The sequence below is a fragment of the Tyto alba genome, unplaced genomic scaffold, assembly GCF_018691265.1.
Source record: "Tyto alba isolate M040663 unplaced genomic scaffold, T.alba_DEE_v4.0 Super-Scaffold_16, whole genome shotgun sequence".
Classification (NCBI taxonomy): domain Eukaryota; kingdom Metazoa; phylum Chordata; class Aves; order Strigiformes; family Tytonidae; genus Tyto; species Tyto alba.
In genome coordinates, this window is record NW_024881278.1 from 3,620,588 (window position 1) to 3,640,469 (window position 19,882).

At 39.5% G+C, this 19,882-nt stretch overlaps 1 protein-coding gene across 2 annotated transcripts in view; it reads right to left on the reverse strand.

Annotated features, from left to right (window-relative positions):
* PLCB1 (phospholipase C beta 1) overlaps positions 1–19,882 on the reverse strand; it is a 408,321-nt gene that overhangs the window by 12,992 nt on the left and 375,447 nt on the right. Inside the window, exon 32 of one of the 2 annotated variants that reach the window (XM_042789376.1) lies at positions 10,802–10,866. The exons of the other annotated variant lie outside the window; for it this stretch is intronic. Coding sequence (XP_042645310.1) covers positions 10,828–10,866 — 39 coding nt within the window. The 3' untranslated portion in view covers positions 10,802–10,827. The remainder of the gene's footprint in view (positions 1–10,801; positions 10,867–19,882) is intronic. 2 annotated transcript variants of the gene reach the window in all.

A 19,882-nucleotide genomic window follows, 5' to 3' on the forward strand; every position in this document is an offset into this window, starting at 1 on the left:
ATAACTTTAGTGACATAGCTCAGAAAGAGCTTCTTAACTGAACCTTTTAAAAGTGTTGTCCGTATTTTGGATACTGTCTTCAAAACAAACAAAACCAGAAAATCAGTGCATCCATCACCTTGTAATGAGTGATTTTTTTTCACTTCCAATGATACCTCCCAGGCAGCCTGTAAACAGGCAGCTGGCAGTCCAACAGCACAGGCCTTGGTAGAGTAGCAGTATTGTACTTCTCAGCTCAAGAGGTCATAACAGTCCCTTGGAAACTCCTTTTAAATGACATCTTGAGGTTATATCAGCAACGATATATTCCAGAAATATTTCAAATCCCGGTTGGAAACGGAGAATGCGGGACTCAGAGCTGTGCAGCACCACTGCAGCCGAGCAGGATGTCTCCAGGGGGCCCTGGAATCCACAAGACCACTCTTTGGATCATGTGTTTTGCCTAAAAGTGGTGCTGTCCTACAGAGCGAGAGAGTCTGGCTATTCTTGAAAGGGGAGAGAGACAAGCAGAGAAAGCCTCAGGTGCTTAAGGCCTCCTTTTGTGAGGAGCTGATGAAGAACAGATCTGAAAAAAATGTAGTGAAACCTGCACCACAGCTTTTGGATCCTTGCCTGAACTGAACTCTGAATACAGTTTAAAGAAGTGTTTTTCAGTCTCTCACATCCACCTTGCTAATAGATAATTACAGTGTTGCCTGTGTCTGACTCTTGGCAGGACATCTCTAACAGGCCCCATCAGTACAGCAGAAAATCCCCTCCGAGCACAGAGATTTCACTCAAATACAAGAATGAAAAGAAAATAAATAATCTATTTCTCTGCCTCTCTCTAGTGGCATTGCTGTGCTACTCAATGGAAAAGGAACAGAGTCATCCTATGATTAAGTCTGGCACCTCCTTTCACTGTGATACCTTGCTCTGCCCTTCCTACTTAGACCAGACTCTCAAGCCTGTTTTGAGTAGTAACAGCTCCTAACATACACTGAGGTGTGTGTATCTTGAGACAGCATGTTTCTTAAGGTACACGCTCACTGTAACTTCCATGCCACTGACAATTGTCAGGGAACTGCATGGAGGTTTAGAAGTAAGCTATCATTAGCTCAAAAAATAATCACACTAATAAAGCCTTATGCCGCACTTTGAAGTTTACCTTGCACTGACTATACCTCTTCACATCAGAAAGCCTCTGCAGGATGGAGCCTCAAGTCTGCTTGGAAAATTACTGAGCAGTCAGTCCTTCTGTTAATACCCTGTTAAAAATGAGTGTTTTTAGACTAAAAAGCAAGCAGGCTCTGAATAAAGATCAAAGCCTTAGAAGTTTCTTTGAAAATCTTTTCAAGTAGTTGCAGTTCTGTATTCCCTTCTAACAACGAAGGCTATTCCAAAATATTTCCTAACTCATTAACAACATGAATCTGGCTTCCTCTATACTATTAGTGGAGATGTGCAGTGACTCCCCCCAAATGACAAGCCAATTTAGTGACTGACCCATTATTTTCTAACATAACAAGCTAATGAAAAAAATCCACTGAGAACCTGGCAGAAGTTTAACAGCAAAGACAGAGCTACTGTCCCTCGTTTTCTACCTTCCAGAGATGATTGTACTTCCAAGTGTCAGGAAAGTTTTGAGGCTGAGTTTAACAATGACAAAAAGTTGGGACTCAATTCAGATTTACATATTGATGTATACGTTCATTATTATATAATGAACATCAAATTGACATGTATCATTGCTACTGAGGATACAGAGTCTGATACTGCTTATGGCTGCTTTACATTTATATATTACTGTTATCTTTACATCTCCCTACTTCCACCATTATTTCATCCATATATCCACCACTTGTTTCATGGTGTATTACACAACACACATTTTTTGACTTGAGAAGCAAAATTTGTGTGGAATTTTAACTGCAACTCTTTAAAACTTTATAGCTTAATGTCAGAGTGGCACCGACCAGAGGTTCAACCTAATGAAAAATAGCCTGAAGGTTTTTACTTCCCGATACTACAATGAACTTAAAAGGAAAAAAACCTCCTCTTCTTGTCTGTACTGCTATTACTGGATTAAGTAGTACTTTGCAATGGGAGGTTAATGGAGCCATCCTCATGATTAAGTTCAAAGGATTAATATTTCAGTTGAGTTGTTTTTTATTTAAACATTTTTTCCGAAGGTCACATTAACGCTGACTTACTGCAAACTCAGGCAACTCTCTAATTACCCATCAAGTTTAAATGAACCATGCAGAAAACTGTATTTCAATGATCTGCAAGCATCCTGCAATGTAAAAATTGGCATATAAGGTAACTTCATAAAGCTCAATAAACAAGACAAAGCCTGTCCCACTGCTGCACAGAGTAGCTTGACCTCGTGCCTGTTAAAGGGCATACCCTAAGTTCACTTAAGTCTACAAGAAGACTGATGGGTTTTGCATCTACAGTACTGGCAACCATCTAAGTAGAGGCTCAAACTAACCAGGTCAAAGGAAGGAACCACTGGCACAAAATGACATGAAGTGCATACTCCTTCCCCAACAGAGATCTGAAGGTAATCTGATTCACAGCGGAGTAGTGCAAAAGCAGTGCCTCAGAGGTTCAGGATTTTCAACTGTCTTATCTTAGAAATTTAAGGAAATTGCAAAGCATGAAAGGGTCTAGGGAACAGGACCAGGTTGCTGCTTAAAATCCAAGTCTGCTTCAACAGAGACGTAGAGATATCAAATTCCCACAGAGAAGGTCAGATGCCATTCTCACGTCTAGACCTACCCACCTTTCTCTCAGTTTGCCTACAACCTGATCTAGTTTTCTGTTGAGCACTTGAGCTCCATGAAGAAGGGAAACTGCTGAAGGTGTTTTGCCCTCTTAATGCTTATTATGGGTGAAGGACAACCACCCTGACCGTGCTGCAGCCTAGCCAACCGGCACAGATCCTGAGGTCAACCCTTCTCAAGCGTGGTGGAATATGTTCAGTGAGCTATGGTGATCAAAAATGTGTGTGTCATAGTGCCTGCGTGTTTAAGTGTGCACTATGGTATGCTTTTCATCTTGCTGCGCAGTTTAAAGTTCTCTTGAACAGATCTCTTAATGGTATTGCCAATAGCGCAGTTGAGTATTGTGGTCAGACCTTCCTGTTGCCAGGAAAAGGGATATGCAAATTCCCTGGAAGCCAGCAGAGACAGGAAAATAAGGGATACTACAACCTGAAACTACTTAGAGAATCAGTCCCTTTGGTACCCCCTTTCCTCACTGATCTCAGTCAGCCACAGCACGTGGAGGTCACACGGGGGCCTCATCCCGATCTCAAGCCTACTACAGGAAGAGCGAGCTTTTCTATTGACATCATTTGGTTCCTGGCTTCTCCCCTTCTGAAGTTAATACAGTTCATCAATGTTTAGTTTACCAGAGGGTCAAGCCTGAACTGAGATGAATGTCACAGAACTTCACTAAGTCCTTTGCTTTTTTTTCCACTAAGAGTCATGCCATTGAAATGTATAAGACGATCTCCTCAGAGCTCTGCTTTGTTTTTAATCTGATATAATTTATGTGTATCACTATTGGTAGCTTCTCTCTTGGAAAAGTTTTGTACTATGCAAAACCTTATTAAAAAAAAAAAGAAAAAAATTGGCAGTAGAACAAAACCTCTTTCCATTATAAGAACTTATCTTTTTAATGGTCTATCAGTGTTTTATTATTACTTCGGTACTTGACATCTTCCAAAAGCATTAAAAAGTTCTTGAGAGGTCTTACAACTTTACAGTGTATTCTCTGATGCCAATTCTGATCACAGTCTAATAGAAGATAAGTTTAATGAACACTAGTAAAATAAAGGCCTTTCATAAGTGATCAAGTTATTTGAGTAAGCAAAAGCATACTTTTAGAACATTGGTTGCTTGGTTTAAAATCTCTATTTACAGCATGTGTAAAGTACTCATTTTTGTTGAGGAAAATAGAAATTTATCTTGGGAGTATTCCAACTGATGGTAGACAAGTATAAGAAATGAATGAGATTATTAATTTGCAAAAAAACCTTTTAGGACAATGACTATAAAATGTCATCTTTTCCCCGTCTCATGGAAATGAATTTAGAACTATAAAAATACAGAAAGGCATTAGATTTAGTGATGGTGAGTGAATAATTAAGTCATCTGCTACGCTATATAACAGTAAAAAGATTATTCTGAGTTAGTTACCGAAGTTATTCCTAAAAATTTTTTATCACTGGTGTTATTTAAACTTTCTTACATATCAATTAGTTTGAAATAATAAGTCTTTAGGCTATCCATTAATTGCAGCACTGTAGACACGATCTGTATTTAAAATTATGCAATGAAAATTAAGCCGAAGCACCAAGCTGTCTTGGCTAACAAAAAAGGTTTCCTCAGCCCTTCGGATAAAGAAGGAGAGATAATGGGGGCACTGAATTCTCAGGAGAACTCTTTCTCAGTTTACTATTCTGTCTTGTCACATGTTAACACAGACTGCCGAAGCCACAAGCCGCTATCCACGTGTTTAATTTGCAGCGTTGCATTTTCAGTGCATTCATTTTCTGATCGTACGGTATGACTGTTTTCAGACAAAAAAGAACTTCAGTGACTATGCAAAGGAAGAACAGCAACATATATAACCCGAAGGATGGCTGATTAAGAAGATTCTGCAACGGGATCATTTGCAAATGCAAGGTAAATGTGATTGGGAAATTTAAATAGTTTAGTTACTCTTTTAGAAGTTAGAGGGAGGCTGGTTGCAGAGCAACATCTGGTCTATACATCAGGAAAAAACGCCACTTTTAGTTTCTCTCTCTCCTGCTGTTACGGCTCTCGGCTCCCAAAGAAGGCTTCAAGCCACTCTTTTAAGCCTTGCTGTCTTTGCAGAACAGATCTTAGGACAACTGAATTTCTCATGTCTGGTCATATTTTGCTTCACTGATACACTGAAACCCCAATCTGACTTTTGTACCATTACAGCTGGTTCATGCTGGCATCTGTCAAAGGCACACAGCACGGGCTGCCACATCAGTCACAGCTGCTGGCTGCAGCCACTGTCCTCAGCAGCAGCGACGATGGGAAGTGGGATTATTTTAAAAAGCGCAGCCATTAATTGACAGGTGTTTTTTCCCAAATCCTCTATGCCTGCAGCATGAATGAGGAGTCAAACGTAACATTCAGCTGATTCAAACAGATTTTGGGAATGGTGTCTTCCTGTCATAGAAATTTAAAAAAAAAACACAACAGCTGAAATGTTCTGTGTTGAAAAGCATGCCTGACGGAGGTGATCAAACCTGAGAGTGATGCTTCTCTAAAGTCAAACAAACTGCAGCAGCTTGCTATCTGTCAGTCTTCTCTGCATGCTACACAAGCAGTTATAGAGCTGTTCCACCTTACTGTCTCCTGTAACCTACCTGTAATTGTACTTCTAAATAAGAAAAGGCAGAGCACTGAGCAGTCAAATTTCTGTATGTAATACAGCTCTTTTTATCCTCAGACAATAGTGGTTTACACTTCTGTGCACCAAAAAAAGATATCCCCCTTAACATTCAGCCTAGCCACTGTGAGATTTCCTAATGCCAGTATCTTGCACTTGGTATGTGACTCTTATAAAAGACACTAAAAAAATGTTCCCTGTTATATGCATGTTTATTCAAAAAGTGCTCCTACTAATATTAATAAATAGTTATAGGAGGGAAATGAGGGTGAATACTGAGTCAATCCTCTTATGACGGGTCTGCGTGCTTGTGGACGCATATACTCACAAAACAGGGGAAAAAGGGAAGTCATCTGATTATTTTTAAGTAAATCAAAATAATGACTTCAACTGGCATAAACATAGATTTTGTACAACGTTTCACATTACTGAAATATTAATACAAAATACACAGTTTGTTCAGGTACAAGGAGGGTCTTTGCTGAGATATTTATCAAGGATCCTTTTTTTTATTTTCATTTTTTTGATCTCCAGCGTATTGGAAGAGAGGGACCTGCTGAAAGTCTCAGGGTATTGACAGAATTGGACATGAAAATGGACACTCTTGTGGTGGACACCTGTAAAAGATGATCACACTAGGACGATTAGGTGGTGAAGTTTACTTGCTTGCCCAGAAAACTTTTCAAAAAGGAATACAGCAGGGCACTGAATAGTTCAACTTCTTAGCAGGCAACATTCATATTTACAATATGTACTCTCTACTTTACTGGTGATCGGATGTGAAAACAGACGCCTATTTCACATAAAAGATCTGGACCTGTGAGCAGGCTTATTGCTTTTTCACACTATATCAATTCCTGCAGCAGGCAACGGAGAGGAGCTTGACCTATGTAAAATCCTCAAACATGGTTTATATCACTGAACTAAATCTGCTTATGGGGGAGTCTCAAACACTAAAGGGCAGCTGATATTACAAGAAATTAACCCCGGTCTTAGAAAAAATAAATCCCTTAAAAAGTAAAAAAGCTAGAGAATAATTTAAAAACTTGAATTAATTTTCAACCAATTAGTATTTTCAAGTGGGAGCCGCAGTAGTGTCTGTCTGAATACGAATGGGAATGAAGGGTACTCCAGGCCAAGAGGAGACATTAATGCTGACATGGAACTGGGGAGAAGTTACTGCAGAATTTATTCCATTATGCCACAGAGAGCGTGAGCCCCTGCTCAGAATTATAATGATTCCCAGAGAAAAATACTGACAGTGAGTTATCGTTCCCAGGAGCTTCTACAATTTCCATGTTACTTAGCATTACAGGCTCGTCCATCACACCTCAACTTCAGCAGCATCCCAGCTATGTGGTGTGAGGTGTGTTACTAAAAGAACAGGGAAGGATTTAATTGCCACTGAGGCCATCAGTCCTATCAGGAATACTGATTCCTGAAACCCAATCTCTGCTCTGAAAACTGAACCTTCAGAATCTTCAGCAGAAAGGAGCTTTATAAGAACAGAAATACTATACTGAGCTCTCACTGACCTATATAACACCCTGCAGAATAAAATTGGCCCAAACAGGCACTGCTAAAAACACTAATGTAAATAATCTCAAGAAGGTCCACAGATATGCTGTTGTGTATACTAATAGTTTCTAGAAATACTAGCCTTCAGTATCAGCAGGTTGTGAAATAATTTGCCCTATGAGCTCCATGCTGTATATTTTATTCAGGCATTAACACCTACTTTGTGAAAATAAAGCTGTCAGAATGCAAGTTACCACCTGCAATACCATTCCCACAGGCCATACAGTAATTAAACACGGAGGCTGACATTGCACCGTGCAGAATTCTGGTTGTGTATAACAGCTATTGAAGGACTTAGAAAAATCCAAGTTTAGAAAAAAATGCCTGCTTGATTCTAGACAACACCTACATATGGCTGAAGCCCCACTGAAAAAGCCTATCATGCACTTCAGTGTTCAGTTGAAACACAGCTTGAAAGATGAGGAAAGTGTAGCAGTAGCTTTTAGGTCCTACTTTTTAGAACTCTCATGAGCCATCCCTACCTGGCCAAAACACCCTAGTGGAAAAGCAGTTTTGCACACAATAAAAAGAACTGCATGTTCAGACCAGACTTCTAATTCTACAGTATCCATTTTTGTTTCAAAAATCTTGTCTTAGATTTTGCTAACTAAACGGAAGTTTCTCCTATAGATGACTAACATTTAGTCACTAGTGGGTTCAGACAGTTCCTGAATGAAGTTGTAAATTTAGGTAATTTCTCTAGATCTCTGCACAGCTATTATCATGGCTTAGGATTATATGCCTCTCCTGCATAGCAATATTCTCTAAGGTCATTAGTTTTGCTCAGCCCAAAGCCTGTGGTTTCTTACATGGGTGCGAGAGCTGAGACACTCGGGTTTGGCCTGCAGGAAAAACTGACTCTTTCCTTCTGTGCCGCCTGCCCTCATCTTCCCCAGGTGCTGCAAAGGGTTCACAATGCCTTGCCTTGTGGATACAGCAATGAGAGCTGAGGGCACAAAAGGGGCGGAAGGAAAAAAGCTTTCTTCCATCATTCTTATATTTGCTTCGGAGCGAGGTAAACCTTAGGGTGATGAATTCTTTCACCCCAGTTTGGAGCTCCCTGCATACTTGGTGCTAAGCCATTCTGTCTCCCAATTTTCATGCAGAGGAAGGGTACACTGAATGGTAATGCCACCCTGCATAGCTTCTCCTAATACCATTCCCTTTACACCGTCTATGAGGCTGAAGTCCTGAGAGCAGGATGAAGCAAAGGAAGGAATAACTGCAGTGGTGTCGTAAGTGGTTACACGATGCCCCAGGAAGTTCATCTCTGAGGTCTGATATCCTTCTAACTGTTCAGGAGCATTTGGATTTGCCCAGGTCCCCACCCTTCTCCCAAGATATCCTAATGTGACCCAGGCAGGTGATATGAGGTTGGCCTCATATTGTTTAAAGTGTTAAGTGATGTATGATGAGAATCCAGTATCCAGTTCAAACAAGTACTTCTGCTTTTTTAAATGTTCACTGAGTTGTTTCAAGGCAGCTCAGCTCTATTCCTATCCTCCTGCTTTTCAGGAAAGGAAGACAGAACATCCCTCAGGAAGAGAAATCAATGTTCTTGTGACACTTAATCATGAGCAACAAAGAAATCCCAGTTCCATAGTGAGCAATTGCCAATTAAATTTTGCCATCTTCAGTAAGTCACTCGTTTGAATACTGTCAAGGTGCCAACATATTCATTATGGGCTCTACTTTCTTTTGTCACAACTAATTTGCTCAGGAAACATACTTTTACTTGCCTTGCCTGTGTCCAGGAAAACAACATTCATGAAAACAAGGCCCCACCTAGAAGTTTTAATCTCTAAGCTTACCACAATGAGAGAACTAAACAATGTTTAATATTGTGCTATTTTTAACAAGTGTTTGAAAAAATGATCACTTATTTTGCAACAGTAAAAACATTTAAATAAACCATAAGCATGTAATGATATGTATAGATACATGAAGACTATGTTGGTGTCCATGTGGGCAGAGACAGGTGATTCACAGCAAAAAAGCCTGACAAATCAAGTTGTAGTCACACTGTATAAACCAGACTTACGTAGCGTTTGCCTTTCAGTAAAGTAGAGAAGTCAATCTGTATTGTGCAAGGCACAGATCAAACATAGAGTTGGTTCCTTTTTTCTTGCCAGTGCATGCTCGTAGAAGTATACATGATAAGTATTTAAAAAAAAAAAAAAAACAAAACACCAAAAAAACCCCCTAGACAGGCTGATGAAACAATCTGGGGGGAAAGCACAAGGAACCACCACACTGATGCTGGCCAGGGAGCCGAACAGCGCTCACAGCAAACGTGCCCCTTCACTGCTGCTGAAGGTGCATCGCTGCTAACACTGGTACCGGCACCACACAGACTGGCAGAGGAGTGGTCCCCAAAGCTGAGCCTTGGTTGTCATTAGGAGGGACTATGAATCACAGAACAACTGTTAAGACCTTGTGCAGAGTGGTGACAAGCCACAGAAGGATGGTCCGTAGCAAGGAGGAGCTGCAGCTCTCTTGGGAAGGCTCCTTTTACTCCTGCACACGTGTGTGAGTTGAGCCCGAGGACACTGAAAAGCAAACACTGCCTGCCTGGCAGTTAACCCAAATCCTTTGCATCCACGTAACTGCAGCAGAAAGGCAGGTTTTGTTACCAAATACAGTCCTCACTGAGAAGCCATGGTGGTTCTCTCCTCAAAGACAAGCAAAGCATATCGAAGCATTCCAGAAGAAAGCAGTAGAAGGCGAAATATTAAATAAAAATACAAAGCAAGCAGGAATCACTGAATCAGTGACAAAGGCGTGTGGCTTATTGCTACCCCCTTGGGCAGTGAAAGCTCGAGACCTCCTGGCGTGGCTGTATATACAGGAGGTTTCAGAAAGTTTGCTTATACATAATCATGTCTCCTGATAGTAGAGATATACCTGAGATAATACTTCAGTCTATCAGCATGTTCTGATCATTAGCCCTTCCATAAAGCAATAAAAAAACCTCTTTTACTTTAATTTACTTTCAACTTTCTTCGAGGGTTTGCCTACCTTTCCCCAGTGTGTCTTCTGTTCCCTTCCTCTTCCCTGAAAAATTCACTCTCTTACCCCTAATTCTTCCCCTTTAGGCTTCACTAATCCTGTTTTACTGACTCACATTCATAGATTCTTTCTCTTTGTCCCTCAATTTTTCCTCCTGCTCTGATGCCCTGGTTAATCCTTTCTTTATCCCATATTCCAGTGTCCCAGATGACAAATCCTTAATTTATCTGCTTGGTAAATTTAATCTTCAAGAGGCACCCAGAATTCCTACCTTCAACCCCTTTCCCCATCTCATACCTTCACATTCAGATGCTCTCGGCTCCTACCCCCACATCCTCCCCCCACATCAATCTTCTTTACCTCTTCAGATAGACATTTCACAGTGCCTGGTTTTCTGATCTGAGAGTACTGCAGCTACTGTGAGCAGAGAACAGAGGGTATTCTGATGACCCAAAGGGCTGTGGAAAGAAAGCTTGTATAATCATGCTGTTACACACAGCCCCTGACCGCTGCACTGTGGTGGGGCAAAAGCAGCAATAAATAAAACAGGCAGGGAGACAATGGGGTGGGGTATGATTTGAAGAAGCCACAAATTGCTTTCACGGTATAAAAAGGATGTAATGGTCAGTGGCAGCATATGTTATGCAGCTAGCAGATAATAATCAGGGCTATAATTGCTTAAAGATTGCAGAAGAACCACCAGGCAGTAAATTGTGGACACTCCTGACTTAGTTTTGACATGTAAAATGAAAACAACATTAGCATTACTAGATAAAAAGGGGAATGTTTCACTCACTTTCACTATAGTCTCATATTCCATTTCTACTTCTGTTTTTCCTCTACTTCTTGTTCTTCTATGCTCTTTAAAACAAAACCAAGGATCATTTCAATTTGATGTGATTAACAATTACTCTAAGCTGAAATGACATAATTCTGTGCATTACAGTAAAATAACATCTCTTTAATCTATGCACTTAATGAAAAACAAAAGATTACTTCATGCTTCTGTGTGCCGGCTCATTAATATTTGACTAGGTACATGTTAGTCAGAGAAACCAGTCTATTTATCACAACCTGTCACTCCATACTAAGAGAGAACAATATTTCAACTGTGTTATGTGGGAGATAAAGGTTTAGTTGAAGTTGCAGCTTACACACATCACAGGAAGTGTCACTTTTTTTTTTCTGGGAGGGGGAAAGAAGCATGTCTCTGAAGGAAAAAATGAGCACCAGCCATGCCACCTGAAGTATGTGCTTGAAGAAATACCTCTGACCATTGCAGCAGGAAGGCCTTAGGCTGCCACCATGCCTGATCCCATGAACTCAGTGCAGTTTGGGTGGAAAACCTTCAAGGACAATCACCAAGTGCTTACAAGAGTGGTGCTGCTCCCTCCCCAGACAGCCTACTCCCTTTGAGACAGTCTTGCACGAGTGCCCGAGCAGGACAAAGTGTGGGACACGCTGCTGTTGGAGACGTTATTACTGTTCACTCACCTTCGTCCTGAGGTGGTGTTTATCTCTGGAGCTGAAACCTCTGTTTGATAGTTCAAAAGAGCAGCAGGATTATCACACTGTCCCATTTACCTAGAAGACCCTGATGTGCTGCAGGCAGCTACGTGCTCCTCAGAGCTGACTCACTGGGATAGCTGTGGTTCATCACGCACCGCTCTGAGCACCCTGAACTTAAACCCCCTCTCTAGAAGAGGTCTAAGGTCTGGGTCAGAGAAGTCCTGAAAGTAATCCAGCAGCAACCAAAAAGACCCAAGCTTTTTAGTTTGTGCAGTTACTAGAAGATGGCTACAAAACTACAGCCAGGAACTGAAAAAATGGGTGACTTTTTGGTTATTGCCAAGTGCAGTCTGTAAACAAGTGCCATGCCATTTTCAAGCGGCTGCAGTATTTCATTCTCTGTTGCATTAAATTATTGTGGTAACTGTCTTGTTTTATTCTAAAGTAAGTGATTTACTGCTCCATATGGATAATAATTGCATGAGTATACTGCTGAACTTGGTTCTCTTTATAGAAGTTAAATCACAACTATTTTATGATACAGTTGGTGCCACTAAAATCTTGACACTTCCCACATTGTATACTTTATACTGCACCATGTATACAAGACAGTATTGTATTTACATTGTCCAGGAGCCAGAGCTGTAATGGCATCCAATGTAATATGGTGATACTAGGTGAGAGTCAGCCATGCAATAACTGCATACAAGCTCAGTGAGGTAAACTGTATTTTGTCTCAGCTGTCACATTTGTTACAAATGAAATTGAAAACTGAAACCTTTAAAGAGAAATAGAAACAGACAATAGCACAAAATAAAGTTTCTCATTTAATATTTAAAGATTAAATAGCTTAATAACTGCAGTAGTACTTTTAAAATTTGTTGCAAAATATTTCCTCTCAAAGCATTTTCTTAAACTGAATGTAGTTATTGAGTCACTTCCTTGGTAATGGGTGAAGAAGCAGAACAATACATTTGAGCACTGTGTCCTCATTTTACTTCCATGCAGATTCATAAATTCCTTTTAATTGAGTCACAATGGCAGGCAAAAAAAAATACAATTAGCTAACAACGTGGCTGGATTTGATTGAAATTCTGTGTAAGGAAACTTATGCCACCTTCTTATATTGTGTTGTAACTAATGAATAAAACCATTTTATTTATTTTCTCCTCAAACTCCTTCTCACCTTGGTAGCAGTGGGCTGTAAAGCTACTGCATTAACACCGACACAAATGGTGTTACAAGATACATGTTGGGTATACGATGGTCAAGAAATGGATGCCAGTGATCGTGGTGGCTTGTACCATTTTGACATGCAGAATGAATCTAAACTATTAGCTGAGGAAGCAGAAGGTGACAGTTTGTAGCAGAAAAAATGTAGCAGCAAGAAGGTGAAATGCAAAGTGAAAAAAGGAAAGCTAGTTTGTTTTGCATAGTTCCTTATCACTTCTCCTGATGCACTTCAGTATTCTGTCCCTTTGATCTATATACTTCACTGGTTTTCTGCTCCCACTGACAGACAAATCAGATAAAGTGCCTTACTTAAAATTGGCAATTTTTACAAAATTACATGTAAGTTTGCAGTACACAAACATTTTGTTACTGTGGATGTTGGCCTAGTTACTTCAATGAGGCTTGTAAGTGCTAAAGGCAGGGTTAAGATTCGATTAGAAATTCCCTTAAAACCAGCCCTGGAAAACACTACTAAGCATTCTCTTGTTAAATTTCTTAAGTTTGTACAACATTATAACATTTTCCTTATGTTTGGCACCATTTTTAGCCAGCCTTCCCGTTAAAGGACACATCTGGGTTTGTGAGAATGTGTGCCCACTTAGCATGCAGGTGACTGCAGGTATGTATCAGCTAGTGCTCACACGCTGGGATTTGGGTGTGCAAAGTAGGCACACGTTTGCCTATATGTAGATTTTACCTACCTGGAGGATGAACATCAGGCTCAAAACAAGTACACATTTCAAAAAAAGCAACATCCAAAAATGATAACAAAAACCCCTCTCCTTAATTGAACTGAGGCTTTTCCCTTTGATTATTCATCAAAACACAGTCCACTGAAAGTAACAGAGATATCTGGATAGCATGAATTCCACAGTGATTGGCAATTATAAGGTTACAATATACAGCTACTTTTCTGTAAGTAGGGTACACACCACTCAAAACCTGTATTGTTTATAGAGCTGTTAACAATATAGTCTGTGCACTTACACCACCGGGATATTCCTGATCCAAATGATGCTTGTGTAGCAGACATATATTGCATATTATATATTATGCACACATATTTACCACAGGGGTGCTCACTAGTTTTGGAGCTCCAGGGACTGTCTTGCAGCATAAGAAAGAGAAAGTCAGAGAGAAACACAGGGATTAAAACAAACACCAAATTTCAAGGTCTTTCCTATTCTGATGGTCATGACTGTAGTTGTCATAATTACCTGGTCTTTAAAATCCCCAAGCAACTTCTTGATTCTAGTGTGAAAATTGTATTTCTGTATGTACAGACATTGCATTAAGCAGTTTTTTGTGAAATCTCTATTGCATAGATAATACAACACAGAAAATACATATACTTTCCCAAATCATAACTGAATGGCCAAATAGCTGTTGCTTTTATCAGTGCTGAGACATTTTAGAGAAGACACACATGGGAACTAGACTGCAGAAGAACACTAATGACAGAGGTAAGTGTTAAAACACTATCTGCTATGTAAAGTCAATGTCTACATAATGCTGTTTTCTCAGTTTTCTGGAGACACCAGATATCAGAAAGTCTAGAAAACAATCCAGTGCAAGTTTAAGTTTTTAAAATACTGAAGTTGAATATGTTCTGGTTTATCTGATGATCCTGAATGTGTCCTCACTTGTGCAAAGGGCCACAAAAAAGGCTGTATTTCATATTTCTTGTTTCTAAGCTGTCAAGAAAAGCCATGTTGCGTTCTCATTTATTGTGACACTACTATAAAGAACTACTGCCACAATTAGTCCAGATTCATATTCTTGATAGTGCATAGAAATGTGGCACAGAATCTTGTCATTCACCACACTAAATAGTGTTGACTAGCACCTCCAATCAAAAGTTGCTAATGTGACTATTATTTACAATTAGCTTTTATGAACCTTTAAAAATACAATGAAGAAAATTGTATTGTATAAGAGAAAAGAAAAAGGAATACTTCTTATCCACAAGAGTTGCCTCACAGCACGTCATTTAGTTCTCTTAATAATTCATATCTCTCTCAGTCACTCAGCAACTTCCATGTGCTGCTGTCGGCTCTGCCTTTGGCATACACTTAACAGTGTTTTCCAAGACCACAGCGGCACAAAATCACTATGCTAAAGAAAGAAGAAAAGATTTTAAAGAGCAGTTTGAGGGGAAATGGAAAAGCTTTAAGCAATGGTGCAACCCAAGCGACTTAAGATTTTTAGAAATGAAACACTCATACCTAGCTCCTTCTCCCGTTTCTGTACTATACTGCTCTTATCAAGGGTTCAGCTAGATAAAGGATACCTCTTCACTGGTGGCAACTGGGGGACGTATTTCTGCTGAAAGTCTGGCCAGCTGGCTAGGAAGCAAGCAGTGCTCACTGGCCACTAAACTGGGGGGAAAAAAACAAGCCATCTGGAAAACAGTATATTACTGTTTTACTTAATTACTTAGTGGACCAAGCAAAAGTTTCTTGGTCTTTATGGAATAAGCTCTGGCCTAAATTACTAAGTCATGACTCCTTTTCAAAATTTATTTCCACCTGTGTTGTATGTTGTAGAGTTCATCTTTAAAATAATGTGCTGGATGTGTTTTACATAAGAGTGTTCTTTATATAGGTATCTACAAACAGAAAATTGAATTGCAAAACCAAGCAAAAAGGGAAAAGAAAGGATAGAGTGCATGCTTTCCCATGGGTGTAATCTACAGCAAGGTTGCACAAACAGACATTTAGGACAAAATCTAGCTCATGGCAACACAGAAACAGTACAAAAAACATTTAAAGTAGTAACCTGTATTCATAGATTGAAAGTTGTGAAATTGTTTTATATTCTCATCTTCCTTGGATCAGAAAAGATCCTCCACATCCCTATCACAAAGACAGTGCACATGGAGGTTTGCTTATTAATTGATCCGAGACTGACTGTGAAGTAGACAGATGGAGGAAGAAATGCAAGAGGAGGAGAACGGTCCTGGCTTTGATCTCACGTAGTGAAACAGTGAAACCAATTCAGATTGGTGCCAGTGAAAATCACTGGTTTAACAACAATGTGAGTGAAATCCACGACTATGCAGTTTCGCCCTTAAGTTACACACACGCAATCCAACTGCATCAAGAATAGTCTTCATATGCACTCCTATTTCTCTTCCTGGGCAAGAAAAGTACATTTCCATTCCTGCGTCCTACCGATTACTTTAGTTAAACCCCTTTTAAAAATTCAGATACTGTTATACAACAGCTCCCCAAATGCCAGATTTAAGTCAGAATATATATTTTTCAACTCAGAAAAATGCCCAAGCAAAACTTCCAAACCTAAATACACAGTCCAGGCAGAGTATCAGTGAAATTCTGTAGGTACAAAATGTTTTATCTATTACCTCTACTGTATGTAGAATAACATTTATTAGCTTGCAAGCTAGACAAAGATCAAGAGAGCGGAATTTATTTCTCAGAAACATACTTCCATTAATGTAATGAATGTTAGATACAAGAAGTCCAATCTGGGACTCTTTTATCCACAGTTCATGTTGCTCTGGGCAAGCAGGAAGACTTAACGCACTGCGGTCATGAGGCTGACAAGATTCTGTGAATGTCTCAGTGGATGACTTGAATTGAAAGTCTCAGAGACTTACTCATCTAGGACATGGGCTTGCTCCACTGAAGTCAGTCTGAATTTTGCTATTGACATCAGTCAGAGTACATGAAAAGTTTGCTCCCCACTCCACGGATGCATTTGGCAAACTGCCTTCATCTGAGAGGTAGTCAGGCAACCCCTGTGAATCAACTTCTCATCACAAAGAAGTCAAAATCACTTTCAAAGTGGGAAGAATGCTAAGGGAGTCAGTATTGCTTTAGCTAATCCACAACAGCAGGTTGGTGAGGTATTATTTTAGGGTTCATTAGGAGTTATGAAAGAATGCATTCCAATCTGGTCGGTTAGAGGGAGTGAAAGAACCAAAGAGACTTAGATTACCATTAGGAGTGGGCTAAACCAAGAAAGGAAACAGAGAAGCATATTGTATTTTTACTAGGCAGAATGATTTTTTTGTTAGTATTCAGTAAGCACTAAAATAACTGAAGTCAAGAGTTCTTTCACTGGCTATGGTGACATGGCCACCAAGAGCCTACTACCTTCTTTCTTACACGATAATGGAGCCTTTTTAGCTGTCCTATAATGGCCCCATTACTGTAAAGGTGGATTCTTGTCAGAGTACGAAGGCTCCCATCCAGAGAACAATCAGTGTTCACAAAACCTGTTATATCATTGGAGAATACCAAGCTGTCAAAGACTTTACGCAAGAATCTACATTACTGAGGGCACTTTTTCTACTTTAAAGACTTAGTCTGTCTAGATCACACATTCAAATATTCATTTGATACAGATTAAGTATCTCAATATTTCATGTTAAGCAATGCTGAATTCTCACTCATCCATTACAACTCAAGTGTTACAAAGATGTATATATATGTATATCTGTAAGAACTTAACGAGGACTGAGAAGGACCTCTTCTCTGAGGTGAACCACAAAACCCAGAGAAATCAGCTTACCTCCATCTTAAAAGTAGCTTTCTGTCTGCACAATGCATGATTTAAAAATTTGGTATATAGTACTCAGAACTGGAACTACTTGTCTGATGCCTAGTTAAGCATCAGCTAACCTAGTTAAGTTATTTCTGTAAGAACACAGCCTGCAGCAATATTCTGCGATAGCTCAAGTCTTCCCTCTGTCCTTATAGTAAACAGGTCAAAGAGAGTAAAGCCCAAAAGCTTTTCAGTGAAACATATTCATTGCCCCAATTTAGAAAGCGTACCACATTATTTGATTGTTTTAAAGTGTAAAGTGTTAATACGTGGATTTTTAAATTAAATTATCTTCAGGGGATGTAAAGGACCAAGTCCTCTGATCTTGATGGTGAGACAAAAATCACTTTTCCATAAATAATAGTCAAATTTGGAAGACTGCAAATTAAAGAAAATTCTTCTCCCATCCCAAAATGTCATTCTGAATCACACCAGTACATATGCAAGGTGATACCAATAACATCTCTGAAATGATTATGAGCAAATGCCAGTGAAATTGAGATAAGCAGCAGGCAAATGGACGTCTCATTGATTCAATGCCTCATACAAATTAAATAGTTTAGTCATCTTATCTGACAAACTGATTTCTGTTGCAACTTTGTGTAAGTTATTTCACTGCTAAGCTCTCGACTCTCCCATCTGCAAAATTGTATGAAATATAAGTTATTAGTTCAAATTTTAATACTTTTAGAATCTGAAAGCAATAGCATAGTCTTGTCTTACAGAGCTAGCATGATAGCTTGGGCAATTTCAGATCCTTTTCTGTGTTAAATATAGCAGATTGAACAGCTTTCCCTGCAGTAAAAGAAGAATTATTTCCTAAGAATGTTCAAAATCCAAATCCTCTTCCTAATGAGGTGTCAGATAAAAGGATCTTTTACACAAACACCACATCAAGAAAATGTCATCTCCCTCTACTTCATTAAACATTAAACGATTGTGACATAAACAAACAAAAATGTCGTTTTTTGACAAATTGTTATTAGTTCCATTTATTTTGTAAGATGTAATACATAGACCAATTAGTTCTTCAAATGACTACATGGGGGAAGTCCCTCCTGTCCCCATGCTCCATACTCTATGACAACCTCATTTGTTTATGTCTAAGAACAGATTTTCAGCTTCATTCTTTTCTGAAACCAAAGTTAGCCTCAGACAGATAACACAGCTACTGCTAATAAACTCAAGATACCTTAATATCAATTTGCTCTGTGGAAAATCCTGCTTATTTTGAACTAATTTAGTACAGCAGTACCTGTTCAAGATCAATTCACAGCAGACTATTTCCTATTTATTGCTAATTAAAATCATGGATTTCCTGTTCCAAACAGCATATAGTCCTGAAAAATTAGCTACAAATCCAGTGTGTTATCGACTCAGCTGGTGGACTATGTCTAGGCTTATCACCTAATTCTGAGGCTGATAAAAACTACTCTAAGCAATGACAAAACGGCCAAAGTGAGGTTAGGTGATGAGGGAAAAATAGGAGACACTCACTGAGATTCGTCTTCTCAACATTATGACGTGCAGAATGGCTTAACTGTGGATTTATCTCCAGCCTGAGGAACCAAGAGCACAGTAGGCTGGAACTCTTTCTTGGCACATTAAATTTGAGGACCACCCAGCCCTTCTGTCTCAACTCCAGCCTTTTCCGGGCTTGAAGAGAATAATAGTCTAGTTGTGTGCCAAGGGGATATCTGCAGGTGGCATCTGGGTTTGACCTTATCCACCCACACTTTGAAAATACAAAAATATTTTCAACTGATTGTGCTGGGTAGATACAGGCCAATTCTTTCACTTCTGGAACAGTTATGTCAGGAAAGTACACAAGCATGGGAACAGCTAAGAAAAATGGATATATCTGAGTGGTCCTGAATTAAGGAAGATTCCACCCAATGCTTTCAGTACATTGCTTCTGAGCGTTCATGATCCTGAGACTTGAGCTCTATCTGAACTGCAGGGTTACCAGGGAAGCAGTACCCATTGGGTGCCATCATGATACCAAACTTCCAGAGGGTACGAAGAAGGGCAGTGCAATCACTGTCTCTTTTCACTAACCCTAATTAAATGAAGGAACATGAAATTAAAGGAAGAGTGTGAATTAGTTTTGCTCACTAGTGAATCAACTTTTTTTTTTTTTTTTCCTCCTCCAAAAATCTTTGCCTCATTCCCACTGCAAAAGGCTAAAACCTGATTAGGCTCATCTTAGGGCAACCTAATCAATCATAGCAGCCTGAACTGCATTTCCACTAAGAAGTTCGAGTTTAGGATGCTATGTCAAAAGTGACGTACAAAGGTAAAAACCCTCTAGGAAGCAACCCTGCAGACTGCAGAACAGGCATGTCTTCAGAGCTTTGGCAAATCAGGTGTTAACAAATGTTTCTTTATTTGCACCAAGTCCAGCAAAGCCTTGGTGAGACAGAGATACGTCTCTCTTACAGCTTCCTCTAAAGTTTTATTTTATGTGCTCGGATAAGCTAGTTGCCTGAGCATTGTACATGTGGATAATTTTAAACTCCAACATTTAAACCCTAAATGTTATGAAAGATAACTAACGAATGTCAGT